Source organism: Sarcophilus harrisii, chromosome 2 (assembly GCF_902635505.1).
Source record: "Sarcophilus harrisii chromosome 2, mSarHar1.11, whole genome shotgun sequence".
NCBI lineage: Eukaryota > Metazoa > Chordata > Mammalia > Dasyuromorphia > Dasyuridae > Sarcophilus > Sarcophilus harrisii.
The window spans coordinates 355,542,345-355,560,160 of NC_045427.1; the positions used below are offsets into that span (position 1 = coordinate 355,542,345).

Consider the following 17,816-nt stretch of genomic DNA (forward strand, 5'->3'; position numbering starts at 1 on the left):
CAGGACCATCTCCAGTCATCCTGATCTGTATCTGGCCACTGGACCCAGAGGGCTCTGGAGGGGAAAGTGAAGTGAATGACTTTGCACAGCCCTCCCTCACTCAAAATCACCTCCCTGACATCATGGGCCTCTTCGAGAATGAAAGAAAAAATTTCAGCCGTCAGTATTCTTAGCTGAAAAAAGTCATGCTCTTTGAAGTTGCTTCTGCTCTCTGGTGACATCTTTCAATTTCTGCCTCTGTTGTGGGTGTAGCCTTCCATTCTTGGCCCAAGTATTCATAGTGGTTCAAGATATGGTCAAGAGAGAGAGAGGAAAAGTGTAGACTCTTTTCAGAGGCCTGGTTTTTCTTCCTGTTCTGGGCATCAACTCTGGAACTGGAAAACTCAATTGGAATCCTTCCATCAATGGACTGGCCAATTCCCAAACTGACTAGCTACTATTTTTATACATAGTTCTAGAGATGTGTCGAGTCTCTCAGCCAGTCATGAGAGGAATCCTATATTGTATCAGCGGCTTTTCATCTCATAACCAAAGCCCAATAATCCTCTGGAATTAAAGATTCATTCATATGCTGTGGGAATACAAATAAATTCCTTAAAACGTAGTTTATGATGGTATTGCTTATCTGATAAAGGGATCAAGGCTTAAAGAGTTTTGCTTATATATTAAAACCTAATCATTCCCATAGACATGATTGAAGTGTCAAGGCTCTTGTGATTGAATGTAGTGAGTGGATCCATTCCAAACATCATTGCTTATTATATTGAATTTGATCCATACAATCCTGGAAAAGTAGCAAAGCAGGTATTCCTTTAAAGATGAGGTTTAGAGAAAGGATGGCTTTCTGACTAGTTAGGAACATGGCTGGCATTTAAAATTTAGGAGCTTCTTTTTCAGGTTTTGTATACCTATTTCAAGAAGTCAATGTATATTTCTGTTGTTAATGTCAGGTATGTATTAGTTAGCTGCCTAATGATCTCTCACTAGAGAGTCACAAATATGTCTCTTCAGCCTCTGACTGCTAATCTACACCTTCATTCCTTGAAGTACAAGCAATTGTTTTTTTTTTCTTAAGAGGGTCTAGATACCATCTTGTGGAGAAAAGTTTATTTTTATTATTTAAAGTTTTCAGTAGCTATTCTTTTCTTTCTCCTTTATTACTCTGCCCAATTATTCAGTCTCTTCACAGATATCAAGATTCCATTCTATCATTTCAGATCCCTTTTCCCACTTCATTTTTGCATATTTGGACACTGGTCTATTTCTGATCTCTGTTCCAAGATAATTATAATGATAAAATAAATTGTATTTTTTCATGGAAGTTCAGACACTATTGTACTTAAATAACAATCACATGAACAAGTTCCCTACAACTGTGCCTTGTAAATAGTAAGCACGAAAATAAATATTTGTCACATTGAATTGGATATAAAACTTAATACTGGGTTCTGTCCTGTATCACATTATAAATGTCTTCTGCTTTTAGGAGTCAGAGTTGCAGCACCATCAAGTGGTCATTGTTAGTTCTCTACTATCATCTCTGAGATGATAATATCTTTAAAGAATGATAAGATTATAAGGTTATATTGGATTAGATCAAAGGTCATCTGGACTAAACAGATGAGGCCCAAAAAGTGAACTGATTTGCCCAAGGTCACATAAAAAACTACAATTTGAAATTAAGTCCTTTCATTCCAAATCCAGTCTTCTCTCCACTGACACCTCAGCCTCCTGATCTGTGGTCAGTGTGCAGTCTCAGAGGCTATTAGAATTGGAAGAGACCTTAGAATATTGTAAATTTGTGAGCAATTAGAAAAAGGAATGAATACTAAGCAAGATTCTCTAATCCACTTCCTTCAACAACAGCAATCCTTGTTATTACAGAAGGTAAAAAATAAGATTTATTTAATAATAGATGAGGCTTGATGATCTCTCTGGTTCGTCAGCTTTAAACTCCCTTGAATGAAATAAACAGTACCAATGGAAAGATATCAAGTTAAAAAAAACAAAACTATTTAAGAATACTTTAAAACAGTCTCACTGTTACAGTTATTTGTTCAGGAATGTAACCGTGGCCAAGAAATTGAATAAAAACTAAGGGATTTTCATCATTTTTTTCCACGATAGTTACTAATTGAAGGCAAGGGCTTCAGAACAAAATGGAAGTTCTGGAAAGTGAATAGCTAGCTAGTAAAGACTATAACAGGAATAGAAATAAATTGCAAATAAGCAATTTAAGCTTCATAGATTTAATCTTTTAAGTCTCACCAACTAACTTATTTTACGAAAAATACTCTTTTAAAGGACTCTGGTAGCCGCCACTTTTTTTTTTTTTTTTTTTTTTAGTAAGGCAAATGGGGTTAAATGACTTGCCCAGGGTTACACAGCTAGTAAATGTTAAGTGTCTGAGGCCACATTTGAACTTGGGTCCTCCTGGCTTCAGAGATGGTACTTCATCTACTGCACCATCTAGCTGCTACATTTAGTTTCAGTTTAAACACTTTCGTCAAAGATTCTTGTTCCTTTATGAGAACAATTTATTCTGGAGTACTGGAGAAATCTTTAATTAGTAAAGTGGTTTTCTTTCTTAGTGTTTAGCTTAAACTGTTTTCCAACAGACCTAACTCTATTCTTTAGAACTAGAGTTAATAGGAAGGAAGACAAAAATTCAAAGACTTGAAAATATTCTTACCCTTTCTCTTCAACAAAATATTCACCTTCAGTCATGTAGTTCCTTCACCCTTATCCTGTTCATCCTCATCTGAACATATGTCATTTTATCAAATTCCCATTTAAAATGTGGCACTCTGAATTTATTGACATTTTCCAGCCAAGAACCTATTTGGGCCTTAATGCCAAACCTAAAGATCAATAATTCTTCCCCATTTCCTACCCCAATAATTATTTTAAACTTTTCATCAACACCCACTAATTTCACATGTAAAAAGAGCACTGGATTGGGAGTTAGATGATCTGGGCAAGTAATTTCCTATCTCTAAGACTCAATTTCCAGTTATAAAATAAAGGGACATTAGAAGATATCAAAAGATCCAACTTGACATCCCATGTTGGGTTTGGTTTTTCTTTTGAGGTCTTACCAATCCTGTTTAGCTGGAATTCATCTAGTGCAGTATGAAGAATAAAAATTCTATCAAGTCTCCAAACTTTAAAATATTGATTAAACACAGTGCAAGAGATATTCCTATTCAATGATGTATAGATTTACTTATGATGACACTCTGCTCATTGATAATATGAATATGTGAATTTTAATAACTTTTCCAAGGCATATGCAGATAAACTTCCCACCCCCTACCCTCACAGTTACATTTTATCTCAGCATGTATTGGCTTGCTGAAATAATGTTGGCAGAAAGTTCCACTGTTTTTCCCTTAAGGGTGACAATATATCCATTGCACAAAGAAATTGTAAATTTTTAATAGTTTTATTAATTCTGCAAATATTGTCAGCCCTTCCCCAAATGGATAATGCTACTGTGATGTCCCATATTCATGAACCTCAGTAGTCAAGAAGAAACTAAGAGCCAGTGCTAAGGATTTTCTTTTTGTTCCCAAATATCAATTCTTTTTTCTCTGACTTGATTTCCCCCCTTGGATTTGTGGATCTGTTAAAGACTTTTCAGAACTGATAATTGTCTAATGTTAGGGTCTTCAAAGTTACAGAGTTTCTGGAACAGGAACTTGCTTAGATTACTTATATCAATCTCATAAAAAAAAAAAAAAACAACTCAAAACAAAACAATAAACCAATATCATTCAACCTAAGCTTAAGGAGAATCATATGCTGTGACAACCATTACAGTAGTTTTGCTTCCAAAAATGTCTACTGTCTTACCAGTTTTCTGTGTTGGTGTTCACTTTCAAAAATTACCGAAGTTTGATCATTTCTCAGAAGTGTTTTGTTTTCAAGAAAAGACAAATTGGAAGGTAAACCAGAATGGTGAAAAGACTGAAGACCAATACCAAAAAGAGAACAAAGAAGGAACCTGTGATGTGAATCTAGAGAAAATTTTAAGGGATTATATGATATATATATTCAAGCACATGAAGGCCTCTCATGGAAAAGAGGGTCTGATTTGTTCTGCCTTGCAACAGCAGGCATAATTAGGCTTGATGTAAAATTGTAAAATTGTGAAAAGTGTTGCCTCAAGATATATTGGTTTCCTTTCCCTTTAATTTAGAAGTCCTGAATTTTACAGATCGGATGATTTTCTTTTATGGAGGTTTTAAATAGGATTTCTGGGAGACAGGTAAATTATTAAAATCAAATAGCTAAAATGCCTTAAGATGATGCCTATTACTTTCTTTAGGAGGGTAGCAAGAATTCCTCACTTATTTCTTGAATCTTCCAGCTTTTTCTTTATTTTGTCACTTTAAACAGGCAAGCATGAAAGCATTATTATTGTGCCTTATGATAAATTGGACTTCTAAAAAATATTTGTTGGAAAAAATAATATATAATGGATCCTAGGCTATATACCTAAACCTGTCAGCTAAATGCTTTGCACATTTTTTCATTCAACTATGGAAAACTTCTGAAGAATAACTAAAGACATGAAATGAAAATGTTTAGATAATTTTTAGGATAATAATCCTAAATTTTAATGAAGTCTAAGCTGCTATTACTACATGGCTAATTTGTGATTTGTTCTGAACAATCATGAAGCTTATGGCAAAAGTGTCCCTATTTCCTACATTCTGCTGATAAAATAAAGAAACCATAAGAACTTAAATACTCTAAAGTGCTCCCAAATTCTCTGAAATAAAGTGGCATTATATATAAATGAAAAGAGGAATTATTTAGGAGATAGAAAAAGTATATGTGAACATATATAGCAAAAAGAAATCTATCTGGAAATTGTGTTCTGGAATAGTTCATTCTCAGTATTTCCCACTTTCTGTATGAATGGAAAAATCTTTATCTCCTTTTTGTGTGGCCATCTAACATTTTCTGATAGTGACAAAGAAAAAATACGAGGAGCATGTAAATAAAATCTGAAAAGGCACTGTTTGCAAATTGCGTTTCATTGTGTATCCTTGAGTGAGAGGAAGACTATATAAGTCTAATTAGAGTACAGAAATAAAAGGCAATTGACATAAAGTATTAAATGCCTTTAGCAAGATTTTCTCCCCAAGGTAGGCTTGAAAGTTATTGCTATTTAAAGCCATTTAAAAGGGTGCTTAGGGATCATTGTTTCATTCCAGTTTTCTTCTTTTCATCATTTTGCAAACTAAGAAATCAAAGCCCAGAGAAGTAACTGTGACCCTTTGATGTTTCTGTAAATAGAAAAAAAAAATTGTTTCCAAGAACTTCAGTCTTTAAAAACAAAACAAAACAAAACAAAACAACCAACTTCCAAATAAGTCAAGTTCCCTATTAAGAGGCTATAATCACAAATTAATTATACCTTTTAATATAACCATGTAGGAAGTGGGGAAAAGACAGTAAGCCTGACACACTCAGGAAACCACAAAGAATAAGAAAACTTCATACTTCATTGAAAACTAATCAAATGAAGTCTTGGATTAGGCAGCTCTTAACATATAGGTCTGAGCTAGAAATCAAGAGTCAAGCTGCTTTGTACATCTTTTTCACATTAAAAGGAATCATACTTCTTAATCTAATTTCCTTCTGAAAAAAAGTGCCAGGTTTAAAAATACTGTCCTCCTAGCCCTCTACCCCCTGAAATTCTGAGGATGCACCAAAGAAACCCAGTCTTGCAAAAACTTCACATCTGAAACACAAAGGGGTATTTGTGGTACTTTAGCTGACTAATGATACGAAAATATCCAAGCATATTCCACAATAACATATTGCTAATGCTTCATTAAATGCCCACCATTAACACTGTTTTTATGTTACTGTCTTTTTTTCTCCATAGGTGATGCTGTTTTACCTAATGTGGTTACAAGGACTCTATTAATGATGTTATATGGGATATATTTATATACTTTACTTATTTTTGTTACCAAGTTTTAAATATAGTACTAGGAGACATAATGCAAAGCTATTGAAGAAAAGTGATTTTTTAATGATCTCATGAGATCTACTTGGGAAGAAAAAAACCAACACATAAGCAATGTTCACAACTATAAATTCAAACCCTTTGTACTTTTTTTTAAAAAGAAAAAAAGAAAACCCCACAGTAGCAAACTGTAAACCTGCACTAACTGTAACTATTCCTATGCTGATTTTTATTTTAAGCGAAAGTTTCCTCCTTGGCTATATCCATTTTTAGCACCAAAATGATCTTCCAAAGAGGTATTGGTACAGCTTGGGATGTTGGTGTAAGGACTTGTTTACATATATAATACTTTAAACTTATATACTATAAACACATACTATACACTCTCACAGCCACACAAATGGGAGGCATATTTAAATGGATATATTCTGTAGACTGTTAAGAGACCTTAGAACAATGTAAATAAAATGATGGGATAAATATTTTACAGAATAGGCAACTTTAATGCTGCAGTGCACTTAGAAAAAAAAAGTCCAACTCTTTCTCCTGGCTGAGCAGCTCATTTTCATATATATATATTTTTTAATACCATGATTCTGAAGATGCAGAAGTTATTGCCTAAATATTATTCTATACATTTCCACAAGTGTTCAGGAAAACACTTGAAATTGGTATTTAATTTACAACATAATTACTTTGTTACAGCTTTAACTCATTGGCAATTTTGGAAGCAATGTTTTTAAAAGCTATGGATGTTCCTGATATCCGCTTGAAGCGGACGCCATTCAGTGACAGTCTTGGCAGTTTGCACACCTCCATTTCCCACTGTACAAGATTTTCTGCATGTCCATCTCCGTGGACACAAAAGAGCAAGAACCGCTCTCTTTGTTCATAGTCACAATTATTGGCATCCAAGACTTTTCGAATTTCCCTCATCATGTCATTGGGATCCATGGAACTGGTGGTTTTCATACTCCAGGTAAACCGCAGGGAACGGGGCTTTGCCTCCTTGTTTTCATCTTTATGCTCAGCTGACACGTTGCGACTGAAATGCACAGGAGGCAGGTTTATTTTTAACTCCATAAGAAAACCAACATTAACAACTTTGGTTAGTTAAGCAAATCATATATTAAACATGCTATGTTTAACAATGTATACATACCATTTTTCCTAAGTTTTCTACAAAGTAAAGATAATATTGTGGGCTTGGTTATTTGCTCCTTCAAGAAGAAACTCCCACTACTAGTAATTACTTACACCTTTATAAAAAATTTACTTTCACTAAAACTCTATCTGGCCAATACATTTGTATCATTTCTTACTCATTTATTTTTCACCTTTTGCTTCTTTAAGATTATAAATATGAGAGTATTCCTTTCAATTTTATTAGCTTTAATTCTTACTTAGAATTCTTTCACAAAAAAATCTGAAAAACCAAGAAAAAAATTTAAAAAAAGAAAAAGGGAAACAAAAAGGGTATATTGTGTTCCACATATTACTATCTAGAATTGTTTTCATGGATAACTAGGGACATTAAAGCAGCTATTTTTTTGTTTTTGATATCTCACAGTAAAAAAATCCTTCATAGATATGTCTCTCATATATTCCTGAATCCAGGAAACCTACAAAATGTTTTTAAGAATAGTTTGAGGAGAATGTTTTTTGTTTTTCTTTAAAATGACATTTCCCCCCCTTTTACAAATCATTTCCCCATAATTATGCACAATCTGATCATTATTCTAGGAAAAAATTGTTCATTTCTTATGCTTAAAAAAGATCTTTTTGAGTTAAAAATCTAGATCTTATTATGAGGAGTCTAAGGTTAATTTTCCTCTAATATTCAACTCTATTTCATAAACATAACATTTTTAACTCCACACAATTTTGGTATTCTCAGATTATTTTATCTATAGTTAGTAATTAAAGCAGTTATCAAAACACAAATTTGAAATCATGTAAATATAATAAAAATGTAAATATCCAAGTTTCTAGCAATGTCTAGCACATTAAAAATATTAAAAAAGGCAATCTTTTACAGGAAGAAAATCCAGGATGACCTTTCTACTTTTCCCTCTTACAAAATCCAAAATTTGACTTTTTGTCAGAGATATGAGGACAGATGAGGAAATAGAGACCCAATAAAGTTACATAACTTTATCCAGGTCACAAAGGAATATTCTGAATTGCTGGGATTTGAATTCAAGTCCAAATCTTGTGTTCTTTCTAGTAGTGTATATCACACAGTGAAATGTGATAGTACACTAACTTGCAAATTCTCATGCTGGTGTGTCTTGCTTCAACTAAGCCTTTGACCTGTGACTCTCCACATCTTAGGACAATACTATTCTATGTACAAAATAAGTGTTTATTAAATTTTTGTTGAATGAATGTTAAATTACACACACAATCAATGCAATGAGACACACTAAATAAAGGTACCACTAAAGAACAGAACATATTTCCCTCATCACTCATTATACTTCCTACTACTAATATAACTAAATTGTTGCTCAGTTATAGAACTGTAGAAATCAATGAATGAAAGAGGAATGCTGATACTGCATGTATGTATGTGTGTGTGTACATATATAAGTCTACTGACATTGTTAAAAAAAAAAGAAAATATACAGATATTAAAATTCCATTAACTTTTTCTCATCATGTAGGAAAGCAATTTGGGGACATGAAAACAGTAGTAAATCTAGTATATTTTTAACTTTAATTTCTATATTTTTATAACAGACCACCTATTTGGGAAAATGGCAATACACTCAAACATATTTACATAAGGCATACTATTATGTGTACTTATCAGGGTGGGTTTCTGGAGCTTCATTAGCTATGTTAACATGATGGACAGGTGTCACATCAAATCAGCACCCCCATGTGGTTGGTTAAAGTAATTAAAATCTCACTAGAAATAAGAACACTATTCAAAGGTAGTAACAAAAAGCACATATTTTGACTAAAGCTAAAACAGATTCAAAAGTGATTATATTAAACATGTATTAATAATTTGTTAATGTGATGCATACAATTTATGTAATATATTATCTTTACTACACAAATGCAGTAATTAAGTAAAATTTTAAATAAAAATGATTCCCCTCACCTGGAGCCCTCATATCTCCCGTTCCTCTCATATTCAGTTGGGAGCCTCAAGGAAAAAGAATGCAGAAGCATAGGGAAGTGGGAAAAAGAAGAGAAATCTTATACTAGTGCACAACTACCTATACGTTATATTATTTTTAAAAAAGTAGAGACACCAGATTTATGATTATGAGTAATATTTTTCCAAATTCTTACCCCCTTTCCCATTTTGATTATATGATAATTAGGAATAATTTCAAGCGGATATCTTAACAATATATTTGCAGGAAGAATGACCAATAATACACATAAAAAAATACATGAATAAACATTTTTAAGGGAAATGTGAACTTCAATTATGAATGAGATAATGTTGATTTTGACTTGATTCTTCTTATAACTTTCCCAAAATGAGTGAGCCGACAGCAAAAGAGGTTATAATTTCAGGTTCAGACTATGTAAATTCATCTGATAAAAGCAAATTGGGCTGCTTTTATATTAATTTTTCATGATGGGCAATTAGCAGTCAATGGTAGTGATGAATTTCTAGTATTAATAAAGCAGACATCTCACAGTCCTATAAAAATAAACTTCATACTAGGTTCATTCAGGGAACCTTTGATTTTATATATACTCCAAACCATCATTCTAATCCTTTACAAGTCAGTCAGAGAAGTAATATTGTTACTCTCAATGGTTCTTTCCCCTTTGAGTGTTACTTCTGATGCAGTTTTTCTTTCACATTTCAGTGACTGTCACCAAAACATATTTAAGTCAATTAATGAAAAAGTGGTTTTAGTTAAATCATACTGACTTTTAAGTTACTTAACAATTAAAGCATGTAATGATCATCTCACAGCAGTTTAAGGAATCTACATCTAACACATGTCTTAGAATTGGAAAAAAGGTAAAGAATTAGCCTCATTTAATAGATAAAGAAATTGAGATAGAAGTAACGTAGGGCCTGCAATTATGACAGGAAGTTGGGTCATAAATGAAACTTCTTGATCCCCCATCTGCTAGATAAAGTCTATTGTGTTTGTTGATAAAAAATTAAGTAATCAAAATGTTCATCTTTAAAATATATTAAACGTTGATATACAATTAGTTGTTTGTGCCTTAAGGTCTTCTAGTTTGACTACATTGTTTCTAGTATAGAAATGTGGCCAATTTCACCATCATTTTGATTTCCAAGTTTTTCTGTTAATAAAACCCTCTAAACAGAGAAACAGAAATTGTGATTATCATTAATATCACTCACCTTTGGCATGCTAATGGCTATATAGCAATAGTTCATTAATGTTACTGAACATTTCATTCTCCAAAAAAGAAGCATGCTAAGTGTATTAGTATAAAGACCAAATTATTCAGATGCTAATCATTCTACAAAAGAAAGAAAATGCACAGAGCATGCTTAGCTTCTTGTTATATGGGTGCCACAGGCCCTTATATTTAGAAAGAGTTCATATACTTCTTTCCATATATACATATATATATATATATATATAAAAACCATATTTATATTTTAAAAGGAAACAAGTATTTAGTTTTCAGCAGAAATTTTAGTTTTAAGAGAAACCAGGGCTATAAAGCCAAACCTGAGGTTAATTGCAGAAGCCATTTGGGGATGGGGATGGAAATAGAAAGTCCTACCTTTTGATAAACCTGAATGACATGTTTCTAAAAGAAATTAAGCCAAAAGCAAAATTAACCAAGATGATTTGTACAAACTAAAATGAAAAAATCCAGTCAATTAGAGACAACAAAAAACAATAAATAAAACAAAGCTAATTTTACTAACATATAATGAAACTGTTTCAAGATGTTTGCTGAAAAATGAGTCAGTAACAGGTTTAATTGAATATTTGAGTTCTTAATATGGGATTTTAAAGTGAAGAGACCAAGTTCACCTTGAGGCAGAAAAATATGAATTTTTTAGGGAAGAAATTCCAGAAGCAAATAATGAATTTTTGTATAACAGCTTATTGAATTAAATTACTTAAAATCTTCCAAGACACAGTAAATATTGCTCTTTAAAATTCAAATTGCCTTAAAAAAGAAAGTTTTTCTTTCTTTATTTAAAAATGGGTAGATCAAATTAATTGTGATTTACTCATAAACAAGTCTTACTGCTCAAATTTCTTTAGAGTATCTATGTGACAAGCATTTCATGCTAAACTTGAAACTACTAATAATCTGAAAATGTTACTATTAAATAGAAATATATCTAGAAACAAATGCTAAAAAAAAAATCAGCCAAATAATATATTTTTATTATGTCAAATCTTAACACTACTCTGAGGTAACGTAGGGGAGTGAATCAATATAATCAAATTTTTATTTTTGAAATTTATATATTAATAATAAAATAGTGAACTGTTACAAAATGGGCCATTAGATATTTTAAATGAATTACTTATGCTTTTATAGTGTGTATTTATTACACCAATAGTAGCTCTGCTCCAATTTAATCACTGTTAGAGCTGAAAAATATGTTGGAGGGTCAGAGTTTTATTACAACTGCAATCTCCTTGTTGGGTTACATTTGCTTTTTAATCAGTCAAGATCACTGACATAATTTCAGAAATGGACAATTAACAATTTAGTAATACTAACTAAAAATATTAGAAAACATTCTTTCTAGAGCCTTTTGTTTTACTTAACACATTTTGCCTTTTATTCATTTTACCTATTAGACTATCAACCCACAAAGGCTCAGATGATAAGCTTATTCATGTTTGTATGCTGCACAAAGCTGTACATATAGGAGGTGATAAATAAAATAAATATTCACTGAATGAATAATTTCATAAGAGATAAAAAAGGCGGTGATATATAATCTATTTCTTTTTTGTTCTGAGTTAAATGTGATAGATACTATATGCTGCAGACATGAGTACTAAATCACTAAAAGATACTCATTAAAAAAATTATAATCTAAGAGTAGCATGATTTTAAGTGGCTTGCAGTATTTGAATTTGAGAAATTGGGTAGTGTTGTCAATGACCTTACCCTATTCTAGGCTTCAAAAGCCATCTTTTTTAATACTAATATTCTCTCAGTGATATAATATAGCTGTATCTCATATAACACTCAAACTTCAGAAGAATCACAATTATTGATCTAAAGGGCAACGTAAAGATGAAACGGGGTGTTAACAAGACTGCAGGATATTACCAATGATGGTTGTATGTACACAAAATTGTGTAGTTTCTATTGGCTCATAACTCAAATATGATTTGGTATAGAATTGGATCTATGGTTAAAGAAAAAGAGGTAGAGGCTAAGTGCTGTATCCTAAATATGAGTAAATGATGACATAAAAAAATTACCAAACTGGGACTTTAATATATGTCACCTATATTAATTAAAGAAAATATAATGTGATCATCACAAGATAAATAGAAGGAAGTTACACTGGAATCAAGAATTACAATTCCTAACTTTTATTAGTTGAAGAAATTTCAATTTCTTAATTTATAAAGGTTTAAAAAGAGATCTAAAAGACCAGATATTATCTAAAGTCCCTTTCAAGTATGAATCCTATGACCTAATTTTGGATTGATAATCTAGATAAGTCATTAGATTTATCAGATTGAAAGATTCAGCACACAATTTAAACAACACAGATCACATAAAAATAAAGTGGTAATATACAAGACCAGGAGATGAAGAAGAGGAGACAAACAGGAAAATCTATGTGGACAGTTCAACTTGCAAAAAAGCTTTGCATGAAAGTTTTATATTCATCAACAGGCAAATCTAATTTCAAAAAGGTCCTTCATTGGGCAAAGCTTTTGAGGTGTGATTCTGGATTTATAATGGTTTTCACATTTTCTAAGTGCAAATATGGTTAAAAACCTAACCTTCAATATCTATTTGTGCTAAGGGTCACAACCTCAACATAATGTTTTATTTTCCCCTACAGTGCTTAAAGTATCCTCCAAGCTAAACCACTGTAACAAACTCAACTTCCCCATAACTAAAATGAAACATAATCCTTGATTACATAGAATCTTATGGTGGTGGGGGATGGGAAGGCAAGGGAGGAAAGAAAAGGTATTTTAAAAATCAATAATACAAAAATAAAGGGTTTTTATAAGCCAGTTTTTTTGTGTGTATGTTTCTTTTTAAAGCATAGTCTTAGGGATAGTATTCTTCAAAAAGTTTTAACATTCAAACCTTAGAGAACAGTTACAGAATTATGAAATTTTAGAGTTTGGCAAGGACTAAAGAGGACATCTAGTTCAACCATACCTGATTAAGAATTCCCTGCAAAATATTCCCAATAGTGTGGATATTTTCTCCTTGAGCATCTCTAGAGATGGGTAATTCAATTTATCAAATAACAGACACTTTTGGATAGCTTTAACTGCAACTAAATTTTTCTTGATATCAAGCTGAAGTCTGCCACTATACATTTTTAACTCTTTGATTCTTCTATAATGATAATGGACTTTAAGGGCATGAAAGTAAATCAAAGGAAACTTAGACTTCACTTTTAAGAAGATGCTGTCCTTATTTTCTTCATTGCTGATTAGTTATTAAACATCATCTGAATACATACTAGATTGGCTATTCTGTTCAACTTTAGAAAATGATATATGAACATGTTGATCATAAAGTACATTTAATACAAACATGTCCCTAAAAGCTAACTTCTAAAACAGTGAATAAATTAAAAAAATCTTTCACTGCAGATTCCAGAAGGCTTTCAAGCATCAAGTTTATGAAAATTAATAATAGGCTAAGTTAGCTAACAACTATTCAAGATATACTGACTAGAAAAATAAGTTAAAGTGAGAAACATCTGAATAGTGGATTCATATAACAGAAGAAAAGACAATTAAAAATGTCCCCAAACTCTACATTACTTACCTTCTTGTGAGTTTTGATGTTAATTTGCTAAAAAGATTAGAGGAACCCCTACTTCTTGTTTGGGAAAGTGGAGTTGCCTCATGTGACAAGCTGGGTGATGCTGGTGGACCATTGTAAGTTGCTGTTCGTCGCTCTCGGGGCTGGCCATGGAAAGTGCTACGATTGACAGTTCCTCTTGGGAAGCGAATTCTATCAGGAGTAGTTGCACTACTGATACTATGTGTTGAAGCAACTGGAGTTCTCTGATCAGGAACAGTACTGCAAAAGTAGAAAATCATATTAATTTTGATATTCTATATACAGTATAACTTTGTGGCAAACAGTTCACAAATATAAAATTACATTTACAATCATAACTATTTGTACAAAGGAAAGAATCAGTTTTTAAAAAATCCAGAACTGAAGGATAATTTTACAAAAAAATTAGAAGGGGAACATAGGCCAAAAGTGAAAAGGAAGTAAAAGAAATACTATAAAGAAACAAACCTTCAGGGGGATGTGGGAAAATCGTGCACACAGATTTTCAGGGACAAGACTAATATATAGGGAATTTCTGGGATAAAGAATGGCTAAACTAAAATCTTTTGTTGCTTCCCCTCTCACAGTGTGCCTACATGCAAAGAATCTTCCCAATCAAAAATAATCTAACATAAGAACATAAAGGTGGAATTTAAAAATAGGCAAATGAAAAAATTTTAAGCCCATAAAAATACCATTCCACATGCCAAAAGAACTGGGAAAGGAGTGAAGGAATTTCTTGTACCAGGACAACTATACAGAAAGCACTGAAACACATAGAGAGACTTAAATATATGATAGACACCACTAAAAAGAGTGTAAAAAAAAATATAGTGAAAAAGGATATTTTATAGACAGCCATAATAGACTTTAGGACTTAAAAATCCACAGCACACAACTAAAGCAGTGGGTACACATTAGTATCACAAGGATTTTATGGGGTTTTTTCTTACATATCCTTGAAGTTATCTCCTTCACTGTCTATTGGATGTAACATCATCTTGGGCTGCCCAGAGGCTGACAAGGACATCGACTTCTGATGTCTCAGCCGAATACAGGTAGAAGATGTGGTACAAACTGAGGCAGGACTAGCTGCATAAGCGAACATTTCTGTCAGGCTGTGAGGGGGGTTTTGGGTTTAGGCAGAGGCAGAAACAACAGTATGATGGACCAAGGACAAAAAAAAAGCAACTACAGTTTAAAGCAAATACCTTCTTTCCCAAACCATTTCATTTCTCTCAAAAGAACCAAAACTTTTATCATAAATTGCCATAGGGAAATTAGTACATTTTGCTAATCCATAGTTGAAATATTTAAAAAACAGGATTTTTCAAAGATGATTAGCTTAAAAAGATAGTTACCACTTCCACATTTCTAATGTTCATACAAATGTATTTATTAAAAAAAAAAAAAAAAAAAAACAACACAAACCAAACCCGAGATCTGAAAATTTGTTATAAAGTCCATTTTAATAAGAAGCCACAACCTGCTTCTCCAAATGAGACTATATGATGCTCCAAATTATGCTATATGAAAGCATCAAAAAAATGCCATTATAAAATGGATTAGCCAATTATGGGCACAATGAATTCCCACTTAAACTTTCATTCTACTTGTATTAAAACATCCTGTATATGCAAATAATATAGTTGGATTTTGAAAGAAGAAAAATTTCTTTTCAACTGAACAAAATCCACAAATATTTATTAAATACTCACTATGTGCCAGATACTATGCCAGAGTGCTAGAGAAACAAAGACAAAACCCCTCCCGACCCCTTTTCTAAATGAACTTATATTTTACTAAGGAATGTGGTACCTAAGTATAGCATAAAGAGGACTGAGAAGGTAGAGAGCACTGAAAATCAGGTGGATCAGGAAAGGATTCATGGAGGAGGAGATAGCATCTTGAGTTGAGCTTTGAAGAAAGATAAGGCTTTTTGAGAGGCACAAATGAGAAAGATAGGCATTCTAGGTACAAGAATATTGTGTGAAGGCTGAGGCAGAAAAGAATGAAAGAAAAATTAAATGCTTACTATGTGCAAAGCTTTGGAAAAACACCCAAAATTTCCTAAGACACCAATTAAATAAAGAGAAAGAGGCAGAGCAAGCAAGCTTGTGATCCCCAATAAGATTCACACACAACTATAAGATTGTCAAGCTTCCATGGACAAAAATGGAACCACTAAAGAAAACAATTACCAATGTGGTTTTCTAGCATACTCAGTAATAATACTCTATTTCCACCCCTGACATGACATCATTCCTACATTAAAGTCATCCTCTGATGCTTTCACATAATGAGGAAAAGGACACGTTATCAGCAAGTCCTCTGGAAATATTATTAATGCTTTGAGCACAGATTACTCTTTTTAAAGTTATTTTCCTTTACAAGATCACTGTTTTTTGTGTAAACTGTTTTCTTGGCATTGCTTTCTTCACTCTGCATTAGTTCAAACAATCCATATCTCTTTGAAATTCTATAACTTCATTTATTATAGCACAATAATGTTCTGTTACATTTCTATACCACACTTTTCTTTTCCATTCATTAATCATCTTAGAAGCAATTTAAAGCATGCATTACATTCTAGTTCTTAAAGTTTATTTTTGTTAGTAGCTATTTCCTCCCTGTATTATCTCATTCCTCTTAAGCTAGTACACCTACTTGGTCCCTGCTTGTTTCTCTGTTGAGTTTGAACTCTTAACTATGAGAAATAGCATGTCTCAGAGCCCCACACTTTCTTTTGTTCATACTAGCTTTTACATTCCTTTCTTTTTCCCCCTTTCTAATCCTCAGAACAGAACTAATCCATCCCTAAGATATATTTTCCTTTTTTATCTCCCTCAATACCTTGTGAAGTCATTAAGGATCTGAAATACTTGTTCCTTCTTTTCATTAGAATATTAGAACTACACCATTATACAGATCCTTTGAATTGCTTAAATAAAATTTTGTTTTGGTTTCTCTCAACTTTTTGTTCTGCATTTCAAAGATCCTACTTGCATCTGATTCTTTATTCCCATTAAAAGGACCATCCTATCCTCCCAGCCATCCTTTTCCCCTCAAATCCCCAAGGATTACATACTATTTTGCAAATTAGTTTACTCTTGGTTATAAACTTGTATCTTTTGAAAATCTTTTTTTTCAAGATCAACTAACTCTCATTTATAGAGATTTGGGTCTTGGATAATCCTGAAACGGTTTTTTGTAAACTGTTTTCTTGGCATTGCTTTCTTCACTCTACATTAGTTCAAACAATCCATATCTCTTTGAAATTCTATAACTTCATTTATTATAGCTCCTTTCTGGATTCTTATAATATTTATATTTCTTTGATGCAGGAATTTGGGATTCTAGCTGTGGCATTTCTGGGGCTTTTAAAAAAACTTTTGGAGTTCTGAATTTTCAGGAAATGATTGGAAGGTTTTTTTTGTGTGTAGCAAAACCTCATTAAATTTTTTTAAAATTATTTTTTTTCTATTTTTTAATTCTTTTGATTTTCTTCTAGTATCTCACATCCCATAGAGTCATTCATTTCTCTGACATATTCTAGATTTTAGGGAGTCCATTTCTTCAGTAAGCTTTCTCTTCTAAGCTATTTATTCTCCTTCCAGTTTTTTCTCAAGAACTTCTACTTCATTTTCTTGCTACATTTTTTCTAGGTATTTACAAAGTCCTTATAGAAAATTCTTTGAATCTATTTGTAGTTCTTATGGAATTTTACTTTCTCCTTTTGGAAAATCTCTAGATCTTATAATTTTTGATACTGGTTGTATGCCCATCAAAATTTAGTTTCTGAAATGGAACTTTCTTTTACTTCCTGCCATACTTTTGGTTAGGG

General features: G+C 32.3%; 1 protein-coding gene across 8 annotated transcripts in view; it reads right to left on the reverse strand.

Annotated features, from left to right (window-relative positions):
* Nucleotides 1-6,306: 6,306 nt before the first annotated feature.
* MARK3 (microtubule affinity regulating kinase 3) overlaps nucleotides 6,307-17,816 on the reverse strand; it is a 120,265-nt gene continuing 108,755 nt past the window's right edge. Inside the window, exons 15-19 of one of the 8 annotated variants that reach the window (XM_031953194.1) lie at nucleotides 14,926-15,090; nucleotides 13,955-14,212; nucleotides 10,730-10,756; nucleotides 9,099-9,143; nucleotides 6,307-7,031 (exon numbers count right to left, since the gene is read on the reverse strand). In XM_031953194.1, coding sequence (XP_031809054.1) covers nucleotides 6,686-7,031; nucleotides 9,099-9,143; nucleotides 10,730-10,756; nucleotides 13,955-14,212; nucleotides 14,926-15,090 — 841 coding nt within the window. In that variant the 3' untranslated portion in view covers nucleotides 6,307-6,685. The remainder of the gene's footprint in view (nucleotides 7,032-9,098; nucleotides 9,144-10,729; nucleotides 10,757-13,954; nucleotides 14,213-14,925; nucleotides 15,091-17,816) is intronic. The other 7 variants (XM_023504135.2, XM_031953195.1, XM_003756526.4 and 4 more) reach the window with 7 other exon arrangements.